The sequence below is a fragment of the Aspergillus affinis genome (assembly GCF_023601865.1).
Source record: "Aspergillus affinis strain CMG 70 chromosome Unknown NODE_4_length_623078_cov_86_301200, whole genome shotgun sequence".
Classification (NCBI taxonomy): Eukaryota; Fungi; Ascomycota; class Eurotiomycetes; order Eurotiales; family Aspergillaceae; genus Aspergillus; species Aspergillus affinis.
Window position 1 is genome coordinate 79,248 of NW_026515785.1, and position 15,403 is coordinate 94,650.

At 52.3% G+C, this 15,403-nt stretch overlaps 4 protein-coding genes across 4 annotated transcripts; 2 read left to right on the forward strand and 2 right to left on the reverse strand.

Annotated features, from left to right (window-relative positions):
* Positions 1–1,834: 1,834 nt before the first annotated feature.
* Positions 1,835–3,000, forward strand: KD926_007909 (glycoside hydrolase family 16 protein; the record flags this gene model as incomplete). The annotated part of the gene is made up of 2 exons (XM_053102428.1): positions 1,835–2,634; positions 2,703–3,000. 2 exons carry the CDS (start codon positions 1,835–1,837, stop codon positions 2,998–3,000), a joined length of 1,098 nt encoding a protein of 365 aa, XP_052960475.1.
* Positions 3,001–4,888: 1,888 nt separating this feature from the next.
* Positions 4,889–5,964, reverse strand: KD926_007910 (uncharacterized protein; the record flags this gene model as incomplete). The annotated part of the gene is made up of 5 exons (XM_053102439.1): positions 4,889–5,145; positions 5,225–5,296; positions 5,376–5,435; positions 5,528–5,583; positions 5,666–5,964. The coding sequence occupies 5 exons, from the start codon at positions 5,962–5,964 to the stop codon at positions 4,889–4,891; spliced, it is 744 nt and encodes a 247-aa protein (XP_052960476.1).
* Positions 5,965–8,486: 2,522 nt separating this feature from the next.
* KD926_007911 (bifunctional cytochrome P450/NADPH--P450 reductase) lies at positions 8,487–12,038 on the forward strand (the record flags this gene model as incomplete). The annotated part of the gene is made up of 5 exons (XM_053102450.1): positions 8,487–8,607; positions 8,659–8,904; positions 8,974–9,414; positions 9,468–10,451; positions 10,510–12,038. The coding sequence occupies 5 exons, from the start codon at positions 8,487–8,489 to the stop codon at positions 12,036–12,038; spliced, it is 3,321 nt and encodes a 1,106-aa protein (XP_052960477.1).
* A 546-nt stretch (positions 12,039–12,584) lies between these two features.
* On the reverse strand, positions 12,585–13,502 carry KD926_007912 (uncharacterized protein; the record flags this gene model as incomplete). The annotated part of the gene is made up of 1 exon (XM_053102461.1): positions 12,585–13,502. The coding sequence occupies one exon, from the start codon at positions 13,500–13,502 to the stop codon at positions 12,585–12,587; it is 918 nt and encodes a 305-aa protein (XP_052960478.1).
* Positions 13,503–15,403: the final 1,901 nt, after the last annotated feature.

Genomic DNA, 15,403 nt, shown 5'->3' on the forward strand with positions numbered 1-15,403 from the left:
GACGTCGGAGGCATGTTTAATCAAAGTACTCTGCAACCATCCCTCATGATTTCACAGTTCATGAATGACGTCTGCGAAATCTACTCCGCGGCAAGTTCCTAACGAACTCTCCGTAGAAAGGGGTGGATCTGCAGAGTTTTTTTTTTTTGTTTTGCTTTTGCGAACCCACCGCTTGGGGATCGGATCGCCGGAGAGCTATGTATTATGTATGGAGGTAGAATTGATCGACATTGCGGTTCGGCGGCAGTTGAGAACTGAGATGAGCTGCAAACTTGCGAGCATTACTACCGTAGACGGTCGATAGATGGCAACATTGCGATTGTCTCCCTACTACTCCGTAGTCGCAGTCTAGGGTCTCCTGTCCAGCGACCGTATCCATGTATGGCTCTCCATCTGCCGACGGAGGCCCTAGGCACCCTAACCACACGCCGTTCTCGATGGTGTCATTAGCTCCTGGGCCCTTCTGTCTAATTTTATCTATACTCCGACCGCACATCCGCATACATTTCCCTCCCCGGATGTAGAGGCTGGCAAAAATGCCGGAGCCATTGCCACTGGGCCAATGACCGACGATCGGTCAATCACAGTTCCAGGCATGCTGAGTTTTCACTTTTCACTACTTTTCAGGCGGTGCCGAAGGTACAAACTAGTCTCACCTGGCAGGCTGCCAATCCGGTTTCCCAGCGGTGGTTCAGGTGGACGGAGTAGGAGACTAAGAGAGTACACCGTAAGGGGATGAGTGGCGGTCCTCGGCGTTGGTTTTGGATGCTTGGAAGAGGGGGCCGGGTGTCACAGTCCATTATATGATGTTACCTCCAGGATCGAGGGGAGTCAGAGTGTCTGACGTTTGGCCCCTTGACTGTTAGAACATGGCTTGCACGGAGAAGCGAGTCAAGCGAGAAGCGAGCGACATTCCCATGGATTGCCCCCCCGCGCAGGAGGGAACGGCGAGGGTGCCTTGCTTTTAAGGATCCTCCGATGAAAATGATGAAACGCCCAAACAAAAACATGGCGATGGAAACCCCCTGCAGAACTCGGATGATTGGCCCCGCCCCTATCGGTGGTGCAGTCCAGCCCATCCATTGGTCCAGCTGTTGCCTGACCGCCGGTCCGCACCTTACCGGACGTGGTTGGCGCCAGGCACAGGGAACACGCTAGACCCGAACAGAGCTAGCGGGTAGCGAGCTAGTCCGCAGTGGGACTAGGGAGGGCAGCCACCGCGAGCCAAGAGGGGCGAGTTTCCAGTTTAGGGCGACCCCTTAACGACTAGAGGCGAAACTAGTGGCATCGACTGCAGAAGGGGAGGGAGAATAAGGAAGAGAAAAAATCAGAAAAGAAAAAGAAGGCCAAAAATGATGCTTGGAAGGTCCTGCTAATAATAAACCCCCGAAAGGAAATTACTTGCCCATGCGGCCTAAGACCACCGGACGACTCGACTAATTATTTCGTTAGGATGAATTGGGTTAAAGTGAAAAAAGGACCCCATGATGGTCTTTCTTTCTTCTTCCCGTCGTTCCCCTCCGGATCTTCTCATTCATCGATCGTTTCACCCTCCTCCCTCGTCTACATCCCTTCTTGCGGGCGCGCTTCAACACTCGTGCGGTTTGATCGCACATCCATTCTTTAATTTCTAGCTCAATAGCTAGATAGCCATTCCTTTCCAGAATTCCGGGGACGCCTATCAATTGTAAACACTCGCTTGTTGTGTGCGCGCCCCCTTTCCGCCCTATATACTTGGATCTATACACCTTCGACGAGTGCGAAACCACGCAGCACACATCCACCTCCATATTCAATCACCGGGGGGAGCTGGTCCTACACGCATCCTCCCACCATGTCATTCCTTCGCTTTTTGTCCCTTTGGGCTATCACCATCGCCTGCGTGACGGCGCAGACCTTCACCGACTGCGATCCGCTCAAGAAAGATGATTGTCCGGCAGCCCCGGCCTTGGGTACCAACCACACATGGTACTTCAACTCGACCCTCGACGACACGATCTGGAACGTCACCAACGGTCGGATCTACTACACGGACGAGGGCGCCGAGTTCACCATCAAATCGAAGTTGCAATCCCCCACGCTGCAGTCGAACTTCTACATCTTCTTCGGTATTGTCGAGTCCCACGTCAAGATGGCCAAAGGTGCCGGTATCATCAGCAGTGTCGTGCTGCAGTCCGCCGATCGAGACGAGATTGACTGGGAATGGGTCGGCTATAACACCTCCCAGGTGCAATCCAACTACTTCGGCAAAGGCAACGATACGAGTTTCAACCGCGGTGGATACCACGATCTCACCAATGCTGACTCCGAATTCCACAACTACACCACCCACTGGACGCAAGAGAAAGTCGAGTGGTGGCTGGACGGCAATCTCGTGCGGACGTTGAAATACGAGGATGCCTTGGATGGCAAGAACTTCCCGCAAACGCCGAGCAACGTCCGCTTCGGTATCTGGCCGGCTGGTGACTCCGGAAACAAACTTGGTACCATCGAATGGGCTGGAGGTGAGGTCGACTATGATAAGGGTCCTTACACCATGGTGGTTCAGAAAGTGCGCGTGCACGATTTCCACACCGGTAAGGAGTACTCGTACGGCGATCGCTCCGGCTCGTACAAGAGTATCAAGGTTGCCGAGTAAGTTTCCCTTTTATTACTGATACTGCAGCACAAACCAGAAGATGTGAGGCTAACCGGGTGGCTAGTGGTAACTCAACGGCCGTCGAAGAATTGAACAAACCTCCCCCGAAGTCGACGGCGGAGAAATGGGCCGAGCTACCTATGGCGGCTCGGGTCGGTATCTACTGCGGTGCCGCCGCCGCCGGCATCATCCTCATCGTTGCGTTCGTCTTCTTCTTCATCAAGCAGCGCAAGACAGGCCGTCTCGAACATGCTCTCGATGACGCCAAATGGAACAGCAACCGCACCGAGATGACCAACTTCCAACAATCGGAATGGAAGACACCCAGTGTTGGGCACAAGGGCTACCAACCGGTAGCATAACCGTCCTCCTTCCCGCCCAGAATAATGTGATCAGAACCGACTCTCCCTTGCGTTCATTATGAAACAAAGCAATCAAACCCATCTCCGGGAGGTTTCCCTCGTGCAGCTTCATCTGTAAGGGGGGTTCAGTCCACCTTGCCACACCCGCGTGCAAAGGTGTCGTGGAACTCAAAAAAACAATGTGATCCTTGCATCCCTACTTTGCTGGCCAAAGTTGCACGGGTTGGTGTTGGAGACATGCGGGATTTTTTTACGTCAAGTGGTGGAGTCGGACTCATGATTCATCCTCACAATCTCTTTCTTTCCCAAATTTATTCATTATAGTCATGTCCATATTATACCTCTCTCTCTCTTTTTTTTTTTTGAGATAAGAGGTTTCCGTCGATTGTATATACTTACCTATTTGTATCGTTTTGCTTGCAGCCATTTGATTGTTTTTGTTCCGGCGAATTTCAAAATCCTCTCACAACGCAGATTTCCTCATCTCTTGATCTTGACAGTTCATTATAGACATTCATACTCGTTACTTCCAGCCATCTCTTATTATCTGGCATGATACTGTACCCACGCCCCTTCTCCCCGACAGCGGCCTTAGCAGAGTGTCGCACAGCCATCATCTCAAAAGACCCGGTATCCCTCGTTTCCAGGTCCTGCTTGGATACCTCGATATGTTTGTGGCCTGCGAACTGAAGCCACCGTTGTCGTCAAGTCGTCCCAGCGACCACAGATACTTAACCCCGCCGATCAGAGACATCGACATCCCACGACCACCGTAGATGGCTAGTAATGCAGCCTAATTCTTAACGCAGGGAGCTAGAAGATATCTTGCAGTATGATATAGTTCGGCACCACCAAGAAGGATAGAAAGCTATGCCTAGTTTAGATGTCAATTCTGGTCTTGGTCCGAATAGTTTCCGTTAGAAGACTCGGACATTTAAATGAAGACTATGGGGTCAAGCATCAGCTGCGCCAAGTCGTAGAGCTTAAACTGGAACGCGACGTTTGGCTGAATCACTACACTCTAGAAGAAGCAAAAGGGGTTCCTGCGACACTGGAACGGGCAAGCCATGATCGGCATAATTAGAAGGAATATAGATCTCGATGATTTTCTATTCTAGACGAAGATGGCAAGACATGACGATCATTCCTCGCCTGAGGCAGACCTGAATTAAGACATGTCTGAGATGTCTTCTCGTCTGCTGCCCTAATTCAACCTCACTCGGTGATAAGTCGGAGTATCTCTCTATCACCATTTTAATAATCTATCCGGTGTTGAAATCCATCAATCTATCTCATCGTTTCCCTACTACTAACCTGGCTAACACTGCGTACACTGAGAATAAGAACCAGCCCCACTCCCATTCCAAATGAACCAACCTCTTCTTCTTCTGTCAAAATGTCACTTATAATGAACCTCGGCTCTAGCTTGCCCCTAACTAAACCCTTGACATTATTCCCTCACTCTAGCACAGATTCGGAAACACGAGGGCCTAGTTCTTCTTTAAAAAATTTTTTTTACTTTGGCGTTCTCGAATCTTGACTCGTTGGGCCGGCCGTGTCGAGGAAGTGGAGTTGGTGGAGTCATGCCGGGTTCTTTTAGTTTGAAGAACTTGGTTTCTTTCTTTTTTCTTTCTAGTTCCTATTAGCTTCATCTGTTCCGATGATCGGGCATACTTTCCCTTCTGGATTGTCTACAATCACGGAGTAGTATTGACTATCGGATATGATTTATTCAATAAATATGTCCCCTATATAGTAAAAGTAAATACACCCCCCTATCAAGAACCATGCGTTCACTTTCACCACCCGTAGTTACCTCCTACACCTAAGCGATCAACCCCACCATCCCACTGAACACTCATTCACTTACTTACTACATGCAGAGCACTTACTGCTGCACATTAGGGAAAGTATCCTCCTTGATCTTAACAGCATCCGCATGCCACGTCTTGCCCTTGTCGGAGGTAGTGAAACCGGTCGACGCGGTGCCGCTGTACAAGCTGAGGGTTTCACCGTACTTCTCGTCCGCCTCGCTCAGGTGGATCGTGATGTTGGTGTAGCTGTAGGCCTCGAGGGTGCCACAGGTGCCGGAGCCGGTGTAGCATTCATCTCCGGAGTAAAGGTAGAGGAGGGGGCTGTCAAGGGCTGTGGAACGGGGATTTTTATTAGTATTGTATTATTGGGCTGGTTCGGTTTACTTTTTTGGGGAGGGGTGGTCACGTACCGTCGGATTCCTTGGAGACGACCTTGTTGTCGATGGTGACGGTCTGGATGACCTTGTTGTCGGAGACGGAGGCTAGATTAGGTGTTAGTTTTCTGGATGTTGGGACTATCACATAGAGGAGGTTGGTATAGATGGATGAGGGGAGACGTACTTTCAAAGTCAACCTGGGTGTCCTTGGGGACGGTGACGTAGTCCTGGCCGTTCTGACCGTCTAGAATGAATCGACATTAATATCAAGTTCAACTTAACAGGGGAACTCTTGCGTCTCCTCCACGGAGTAGAGCAAAGAGTCAAGGAACTAACCAGGAGTATAAGTGCTAGCAGCAACACACCACTCCTCAGCGCTAGCAGAGCAACCCCTAAAACCATCGCATTAGCATCCTCTTCATTACCCACGGAGATAAACCATCCCCAAAGAAAAGACCGGAAATTCAAACATACTGAGACTCCTGATCAGGCGACCAGTTCAGCAGAGGCTGGTACAGGTTGGCGTCCTGGTCACCGGCAGTCGAGGACAGGCCGATCCAGAGGGAAACCCAGACTTGGTCGCTCTTGTCACTGACAGTCACGCCGGAGGGCACGGCGGGGGGCACGAGAGACCAGGTAGCCTTGGTGATGTGGGCGTTACCGGACGAGGGACCGGAGTAGAAGCCGTTTCCGAAGGCCCAGGAGTCCTTGGTGGTGGCGGCGGCGGCGCGGAGGGCCAGAGCCAGGGGGACGGTGGCGTAGGCAGAACGCATGATGATGGTGATTATTTGGGGAGAAAGAATGGAAGAGTAGCGAACCAGTCGCTACGGGGAAGAATGAAAGATAGAAGAAGCGAATGAATGGGGTAGAGAATGGAAGGAAAGTGAAGAGGAAGCAGACATGTCGAATTGGGGCAGCATGGCTAAGATATAACTTTGTGGTTTCTAAAACTAAAAAGCTTAGCTTGTGAGAGCGTTTCAGGGGGGGGTGAGACTAAATTAAAAATATCAAGAGATTGTAGAGGACCCATTGGTCATTGTGGGAGACTGAAACAGTCCAAATGAATTCGGTGGTTCTTAGACCGTTTTGAGTCTTCGGACTGGTGGAATTTCGCCGACGTTTAATGAGCGAGAAGCATTCCGGGCGTGGAGTTTTGTGGAAAGTCTCCCCATATCATGATTCATGAATCACGGGGAAATTAAATGTGTCCTTATTCTTCATGATTTCCCATGATTTACGTGACTGGACAGTGGAAGGGGTACTTCTTCAAGGCTGATGCGCATCGTTTCCCCTTGTTGACTGGTGGAGCGACACGGTGGAGACGGCTGATTGTTAGGCTCAGAAGGCTGATATAAACTCATCTCTGGCAACCCCATGGCAATTTAACAATACCGTTTGTGTCCGCTTACTCAGATTCTGTCATTCTGACCAACCAGGAGAATTGTCTACAGAGTCGAAGACTTCGACTACGACCATGGCATAGTTAAGGGCTACTTGGAATAGATCTATGCCTATGCGAACAGACATTCTGGTGTGCCGATACATTCCCTGCACATAATATAACCAGGTTTGAGAATACTCAGGGTGAATAAAATGATCGGAAAGCAAGAAACCCAGGCGGCTAAAAAGTCGCGATTGACAGGCGAGGCCATTCGAGATTGCTAATGGCTTGATCAGCGGTGCCCGGAGTACTGAGTAAGTCGTCTTCAATCTACGGCGACAAGCCCAGTTTCGAATAGACATACACGGAGTACGAGATTGGATAGAATTACGTACGTTTTCCTCCTACTGGATGAGGTATAAATATACCAGTGAGAATTGGGGTTTACCTTGCCTTTAGGATTTGTCTTGAGTGTGACGAGCTAGAACTAGCCGCCGTTCATCTCGAGATGCAGCGTAACAACCGCATCTCGATCTTGCTGGCGTGCACAATGGAGGAATTAATAAGTAGTCGTAGGACGTGTGTCACTGTGTTCTTTCTGACTCCAGAATGTGTGGGTGTTGGAATGCCTGAGGCAACACGCCAAGCATTTCGCCGGTTACTTACCAGGCAATAATTCCATTCAATTCATCGTTTTTGACCACTGCGGTGCACCCGGTCCCTGGAACGTAAACAGAGTGTTCCACCCTGAGTTCACACGAGAGAAAGCTGGGTGGTTTCAGGACACTCAGTTTCCATATTCAAGCTAACTGACAAGAAGCCACATGACGGGGAAAGTCGAGATCAAAATCAATCCGCACTCTGGAAGAACCCCATGATTCTACACTCCTGCAAGGGCAGGTTGAGTGGATCATTGACCTGCTGAGGAAGCGGACGCCACTTCTTGGGTGCATAGCCTGCAGACCGGTCAGCCTCGGCAGACAGGCATCGTCGATCCAGTCCCCAATCTTATCTCATCGTCTCTGATGTTCAGCTGATCCATGAACCTTGGAGATTCCCTGTTCTAGCCCGTTATCCCCCGTAGGTGTGTGTTTGTTGATGCCTGGTGCCAATCCAGCCAAGATGGGCCATTAGGTAATCTCCCCACCGGTGGCGAGCGACCAGTCTGAAGTCTGAAGTCAGTTTGAAGTCAGCATAATCGGAGGGAATGACCGATCGGTGATGCATGAGCAGTACATTGCACTAAATCCTATCGGGGACGATATCGACGTTGAAATATCCTTCTGATCAGATCTGAATTCGTGATTAGTGAACAGGGGACCGGCCCAACTGGCGGTCGGCATGCGTGGAGTCGGTCTTCTCCGACTCAACTCGGCGGTCGAAAGTTGTCTCCGGTGGAACCGTTGGGGTCGTTCTCTGGGACGGTTGGTCTGTTTATGCACGGGTTATGAGGGCCGTCTGGCATAAGGCCACACTCAATCAGCACAAGGCCTATTCTAATCTGCCCGCCAACAGAGACATCCGAGGCATTTCCGCATGCAGGCATGGGCCCGACCTCGAGATGCGACGATATTCGAGCCTTTAACTGGTTCTGGACAGTCCTGGATTTTATTTTTATTTATTTTTATTCGCAATGCCATTTCACTTGTCATTGACAGCGACAAAGTTCCGCGTCACACGTGCAACCAGCCAGAGAGCTCACACAGCCAACGGCGCCCCCCAATTTTAAATACAGCCCTGCTCGCCCCTCCTTCGAATCCTCCGATCAATCTCCTCTTTGTGACATTCCTTAAAAAACTTCGTTTTGGATATAGTCGCATTGGTAAAGGACAAAAGAACGCCGAAAAAAGTCACTTCTCCCCATTGAACCCCGCCTGACAGCTCAACGACATACGTCATCGATCCCCGATCGCCATGAGCGATTCGAAATTCATCCCCATCCCGGGCCCCAGGGGTGTGCCCTTCCTGGGCAATGTACTAGATGTCGACCCCGAGGTACCCGAGCAGAGTTTCTCGTTGATGGCAGATAACTATGGTAGCTCCCTCCCAATGCCTTGGCGATGAAAATCCAGCTAACTCTGACCAGGGCCTATTTTCCGGTTATCCATCGTTGGAAAGACGAGAGTCTTTATCAGTTCCCATGAACTAGTTGATGAGATCTGTAACGAAGAACGATTCACGAAAAAGGTTGTGGCTGGCCTGCAAGAAATCCGAAATGGCGTCGAAGACGGCCTGTTCACGGCCCATTATCCCGGCGAAGAGAACTGGGAGATCGCCCACCGAGTTTTGGTCCCTGCATTTGGACCTCTGACAATTCGGGCCATGTTCGATGGTAGGTGTTTTTCTTCTTCTTTATTTTGCCATCCGTCTCTCGACAGGCCAATATGCTAATTTCGTCAAGATATGTACGACATCGCCAGTCAGCTTGCCCTGAAATGGGCTCGTCAAGGTCCCAACGTGCCAATTATGGTCACCGATGATTTCACCCGGCTGGCCCTGGACACCATCGCTCTTTGCTCTATGGGTACCCGTTTCAACTCATTCTACCACGAAGAGATGCACCCCTTCGTGGAAGCGATGGTCACATTGCTGCAAGGCTCGGGGGACCGAGCCCGGCGCCCAGCACTCATGAACAGCCTCCCCACCAGCGACAACAACAAGTACTGGCATGACATTGAATTCCTACGAAAGCTGGCTCAGGACTTGGTAGATGCGCGCAAGAACAACCCGGAGGATAAGAAGGATCTACTAAACGCCCTGATTCTGGGCCGCGACCCCAAGACCGGTCAAGGCCTCTCGGACAGCTCCATCATCAACAACATGATTACATTCCTGATTGCCGGTACGAAAAGCCACCCTCGGAAGAGTGATTTGACGAGCTAACGCACGTTTTAGGCCACGAGACAACTTCTGGCATGCTCTCGTTCTTGTTCTATTACCTTCTCAAGAACCCCAAGGCCTACCAGAAGGCGCAGCAAGAAGTGGATACGGTGATTGGGCGACGCAAGATCACCGTGGAAGATGTGTCGAAGCTGCCGTACATCACGGCTGTGATGCGCGAAACCCTACGTCTTCGATCTCCGGCTCCCTTGATTGCTTTCCACGCTCACCCGACCAAGAATACCGAGACCCCTGTGACCCTGGGCGGCGGCAAATACGCCCTGGAAGAAGACGAGGCCATCGTGGCTATTCTGGGCAAGCTGCACCGGGATCCTAAGATCTACGGCGACGACGCGGAGGATTTCAGACCGGAGAGAATGCTGGACGCGGAATTCGAGAAACTGCCGAAAAACGCCTGGAAGCCATTTGGCAACGGCATGCGCGCCTGCATCGGTCGCCCGTTTGCTTGGCAGGAGGTGCTGCTTCTGGTGTCGATGCTCTTGCAGAATTTCAACTTCCAAATGGATGACCCTAGCTATGATCTACGTTTGAAGCAGACCCTCACGATCAAGCCCGATGGGTTCCACATGAAGGCAACCCTTCGACACGGTATGGACGCCACAAAGCTGGGTGCTTTCTTGAACAGCGGCGAAGCTTCCTCCGAAGACTCGGATGCTAGCATCAAAGACCGCAAGAAGAAGGTGACTCCCGCGGGCGATGCCAAGCCCATGCATATCTTCTTTGGCAGCAACACTGGAACCTGTGAGGCGTTTGCTCGAAGACTGGCAGATGATGCCGCTGGTTATGGGTTTGCTGCCGAGGTCAAATCCCTGGACTCGGCCATGCAGAACGTCCCGAAGGATGACCCTGTGGTCTTCATCTCGGCCTCGTACGAGGGCCAACCTCCAGACAACGCCGCTCACTTCTTCGAGTGGCTGAGCAACCTGAAGGAAAACGAACTCGAGGGCACAAACTATGCCGTCTTTGGCTGCGGCCATCGTAAGTATCCTCTAAATTCTTCAGTATGCCGTACCCTCGCTAATCTCGAAAACGACAGACGACTGGGCAACCACCTTCCACCGCATTCCCAAGGCTATCAACCAGCTGGTTGAGGAACGAGGCGGAAACCGCCTTTGCGACCTTGGAGTCGCCGATGCCGCGAACTCAGACATGTTCACCAACTTCGATAGCTGGGGTGAATCCGTCTTCTGGCCTGCGGTGACGGGCAAGTTCGGCCGCTCCCAGGCGAAAGAAAGCAAATCGGCCCTTCAGGTAGACGTCAGCAAAGGAACGCGGCCTTCTACGCTAGGTCTCCAGCTGCATGAGGGATCCGTGATCGAGAACAAACTTCTGACGGCGCCCGGCGTTCCTGTCAAGCGGATGATCCGATTCAAGCTTCCCGTCGACATGACCTACCAATGCGGTGACTATCTCGCCGTGCTTCCCACCAACCCGGACCATGTTGTCCGACGAGCGATCAGCCGCTTCAACCTCCCATCCGACGCCATGCTCACGGTCTCGAAACCATCGCAGACCTCCAACGGGCCCACCGCGATCCCCTTGGGCACGCCCATCTCCGCCTTCGAGCTCTTCGCGACGTACGTGGAGCTCTCGCAGCCGGCCTCCAAGCGAGACCTCACCACCATCGCCAACGCCGCTTCCTCAGACGCCGACGTCCAGGCTGAGCTCCAGTATCTCGCATCCAGCCCCACCCGCTTCACCGAAGAGATCAGCAAGAAGCGCCTAAGCCCCCTGGACATCCTCATGCGGTATCCCTCCGTCAACCTCCCGATCGGTGACTTCCTCGCCATGCTACCGCCCATGCGCGTGCGTCAGTATTCCATCTCCTCGTCACCACTCGTCGACCCCACAGAATGCACGATCACCTTCTCGGTCCTCAGCGCCCCATCCCTCTCCTCCTCCGACGAGCAGTACGTCGGCGTAGCCTCCACATACCTCTCCGAGCTCCAACCCGAAGAGCGCGCACACATCTCCGTCCGCCCCTCGCACACAGGCTTCAAGCCCCCGATCGACCTCGACACGCCCATGATCATGGCCTGCGCCGGTAGCGGCCTCGCCCCCTTCCGCGGTTTCGTCATGGACCGAGTCGAGAAGATCCGCGGCCGTCGCAGCCCCATGGGCTCAGCGAACGAGCACCCGGACGTCGGGAAAGCCGCCAAAGCCATCCTTTACGTCGGCTGCCGCACCCCGGGAAGTGACGACATCCACGCTGACGAGCTGAACGAGTGGGCGCGTCAGGGCGCCGTCGACGTCCGCTACGCCTACAGCCGGCCCGCTGACGGCACTCCCAGTCGGCACGTGCAGGACCTGATGCTCGACGACCGCAAGGAGATTGTCGAGCTGTTTGATAGCGGTGCGCGCGTCTATGTCTGTGGCACGACGGGCGTCGGCCAGGGCGTGCGCCAGGCTTGCAAATCTATGTATCTGGAGAAGCGGCGCGAGCATTACCGCCAGGCGCGCGAGCGCGGCGAGGACGTCGATGAGGGCGACGAGGAGAAGGCCGCGGAGGAGTTCTTGGAGGGGTTGAAGACGAAGGAACGATATGCTACGGATGTGTTTACTTGAGTCTAACCGAACCTTTCTTTCGATGGTTAGGGTGTGTGTTTGTGTGTGTGTGATGTTGTTCTTCTTCATTAAGTCTGAGCGTTTTGATTTGCATAGGGGAAGAAAGAAATTGTTTATAGAGAATTATGGGATTCGATTGGATTGGGCTGGAAGACCGATTCACTCACTTGCATCTTGCATATTCATGTTTGAACTAGTCTTTTCGTTTGAGGACAAGACTGTTAAAAATTAAGTCCACATTACATTGGGTAAAAAACATCTTCCGTTTTGCTTATTCGATCATTTAGTGGGGAATTCACACATCTGTTTGTACACATTTACGAGAAAAACAGCACGAAGTAGATCATATATCCAGCTTGTCTATATTTCCATCTATCTATACATCTTCTTTCTCACTTCTATAGATAGATACACAATCCGTAACTGTACCCACATTCATCATCCAATATCCATGTCATCATGACCCTTCAAAAAGGTGTCTACTTCCCATCATATAGTCATCGTCTCCTGATTCTACAAAGTCCACGCATCCTTTTTCATGTCCATTTAAGCCTTGAAAGCAACAGCCGATCTAGTAGGGACAGCCGCGCTAGTCGGAGTTGGAGCAGGCTGCTCACCGCCAACAGGCTTAGGGGGCTCGGGGAAGAGGCCAGTGGGCTTGGGGAGGTTCGGGAAGTTAGGGAAGCCACTGGGCAGAAGGTGGAACGGCAGGCGGCCCTCCTCCTCGGCACGCTTGATAGGGAGGTCGGTGGGCAGCAGCTTGGAGATGTCGGGCAGACCGGAGGGGAGCAGGCCTCCGGTTCCGCCGCTGGACGAGCCAGATCCGCCGGAGCCTCCGTTCAGCAGGTTGGAGATTCCGCTAGGGATGGGCAGGCTTCCGGATCCGCCGCTAGACGAACCGGATCCGCTGGAGCCTCCGTTCAGCAGGTCGGAGATTCCGCTGGGAATGGGGAATGGCAGACCACCGCTTTCGTCGCGCTTGATGGGGAGATCGGTGGGCAGCAGCTTGGTGAGGTCGGGCAGACCGGAGGGAAGGCCTCCGGATCCGCTGGATGAGCCAGATCCGCTGGATCCTCCGTGCAGCAGATCGGAGATTCCGCTGGGGATGGGCAGGTTTCCAGATCCGCCGCTAGACGAACCAGATCCGCCGGAGCCTCCGTTCAGCAGGTCGGAGATTCCGCTGGGAATGGGGAATGGCAGGCCACCGCTTTCATCGCGCTTGATAGGGAGGTCGGTGGGCAGCAGCTTGGAGATGTCAGGCAGACCGGAGGGAAGTAGGCCTCCGGCTCCGCCGCTAGACGAGTCAGATCCGCTTGGTGCTCCGGACGGGTGCAGCAGGTCGGAGATTCCGCTAGGAATAGGGAGTGCGAGGTTGGGGAGTCCCTGACTCTCGTCTTGAGCAGGCGTAGGCAGGGCAAGGGCACAGCCCAGGAAGCCCAGAATGGCGGCGTTGGAGTACTTCATTTCGAAAGAAATTTGAAAGATTGAATGAATGTTTTGAGTAATTGAGTCAAAGAAAGACAAATGATATCAAATCACACGAAAGAAAGAATTGAATTCCAGATTCAATCAAGACCGAGCTCACTGAGTTTGATTGCAAAGTAATGTTCATTAACGGGCTGCTGGCATGGCTTTTATAGACTTGGACGTCAAGCAAAGGGTCGCGATCGGGCTCGCAGCAAACCGGCAACGGCTGTGACGATGGATCAGTACAATTTGGACGGAAAGCACCTCATCATGGAAAGCTGTGAGAAGATCATCAGGTCACCGTCGGGCATGTCCTTCCATACGGTCCATCGAAGAAACTCAATATTTAGGAGTGGAGCCTTAGACGTCAGCTATCCAAACGGCATGTCTTCAAGGTACTAGGTCAGAAAGAGCGCGGGCTATGCTAGTACCGTGCAAGCAGATGTTGCAATGATCTTCCTGTATGCGAAACAAGGCAAGTTCCAAGGTCTCCTAGCTGACGGTGCCGGCAAGGTTAAGGAACGGGACCGAGACTCAAAAACGAGACCTCGGATCCCAGGGAAAGACAATGGAAGCGCACACCATATCGCAGACCTTAACTTAATTTTCACGCTTTATGACGTGATCCTGTAACAGTGATCAGGGATAATCCTTCCATGCTTCCAATCTTCCATGCTAACGACGCGAGTCCCTTCCGAGAGTCTGTAGGCTTTGCAGCCCTGAACACTGCGTCTCCTATCAAGGGACGAAAAGGTTGATCCGGGTGTTTTGTGGAGGACGCCCCACATCTCACGATCGACACACATCGCAAACCCATGGATGACCATCGTTGTAGAGCCAGTGAGAGGTTGGGGACTCAATCAAATTGCGGTACGCCAGATCAGCGTTCTTCCAGTGAGTCTGAACCCAGGGCTGCCCTTGAGATTCGCGCCCGGGGAGGTCCCCCCGGTCTGTTCACTGTTGACCTGACCACCTGCAGGCGCAAGGCACCACAGTGGGACCCTCATAGGTGATGCCGTGATGGACACTCAACCTGAACCGTTTCCCGTCAAGTAAGTATCAGGTGTACACAGAGGCGACGATCGTCGCATTCTGGTTGGTGCAACGAGATGACCTTCACCGGATTCGGGGTAAGGCCCGAGAGCAGAGGATTGTCGCGTCGTTTCAAAAACGTCTCAAAATTGAAGAAACCGAACACCCTCGAGCCATGAAACTGACAAGCACCGACCGGAGTTTTCCCGGGGACGTGTCATCAAAGAAGGTTGTCCCTGAACCTGAACCAGGCGAAAGAAAGAAAGAACGAAAGGAGGGCGAGCGGGAAAAACAGCCGATGCGGATAAATCACGCACTCGGGTGGCGATTGATGCCTGAGGCATAAAACCCTTCTATACTTCCGTAGGGGTTCGATGCTCCCAGACTCAGTCGCGATGATCAGTTGCCACCTTTTCCCTTGGAACGGGCTTGTAGCCTATTGTCTGATGACTCCCAGTGCCTGTCAGTCACAATGCAAAGGCATGGTCTCTAAACGATTGGTATATGACCCTTATACTTATATTACGGAACGAATATTCTGTCTTGCGGCCAAGTTTTTAAGCCGGGTACTGTTGTTTATGTTGTTAATACTAAACGGTTAAGAGATGAATAAAACGCTGCGTAGGCTTTTAGGTCAGGGAGGGCTGTCATTCCGAATTAGCAGCAGCAACAAAACCCTCATCATCATATCTCGTGGAAGTTACTTAATTCAGTTTCAGCACAGGGAATCATTCGAAGAGCAACGGGCCGAAGATCCAGATTCCAATTTCTGGGCATCAAAGGCAAATAGAGTTGTTTCGTGTACCTTGTAGAACAGCGTAAAGATCGTCCTATCCGTCAGCAACATTAACTTCGTTCCACTAAGC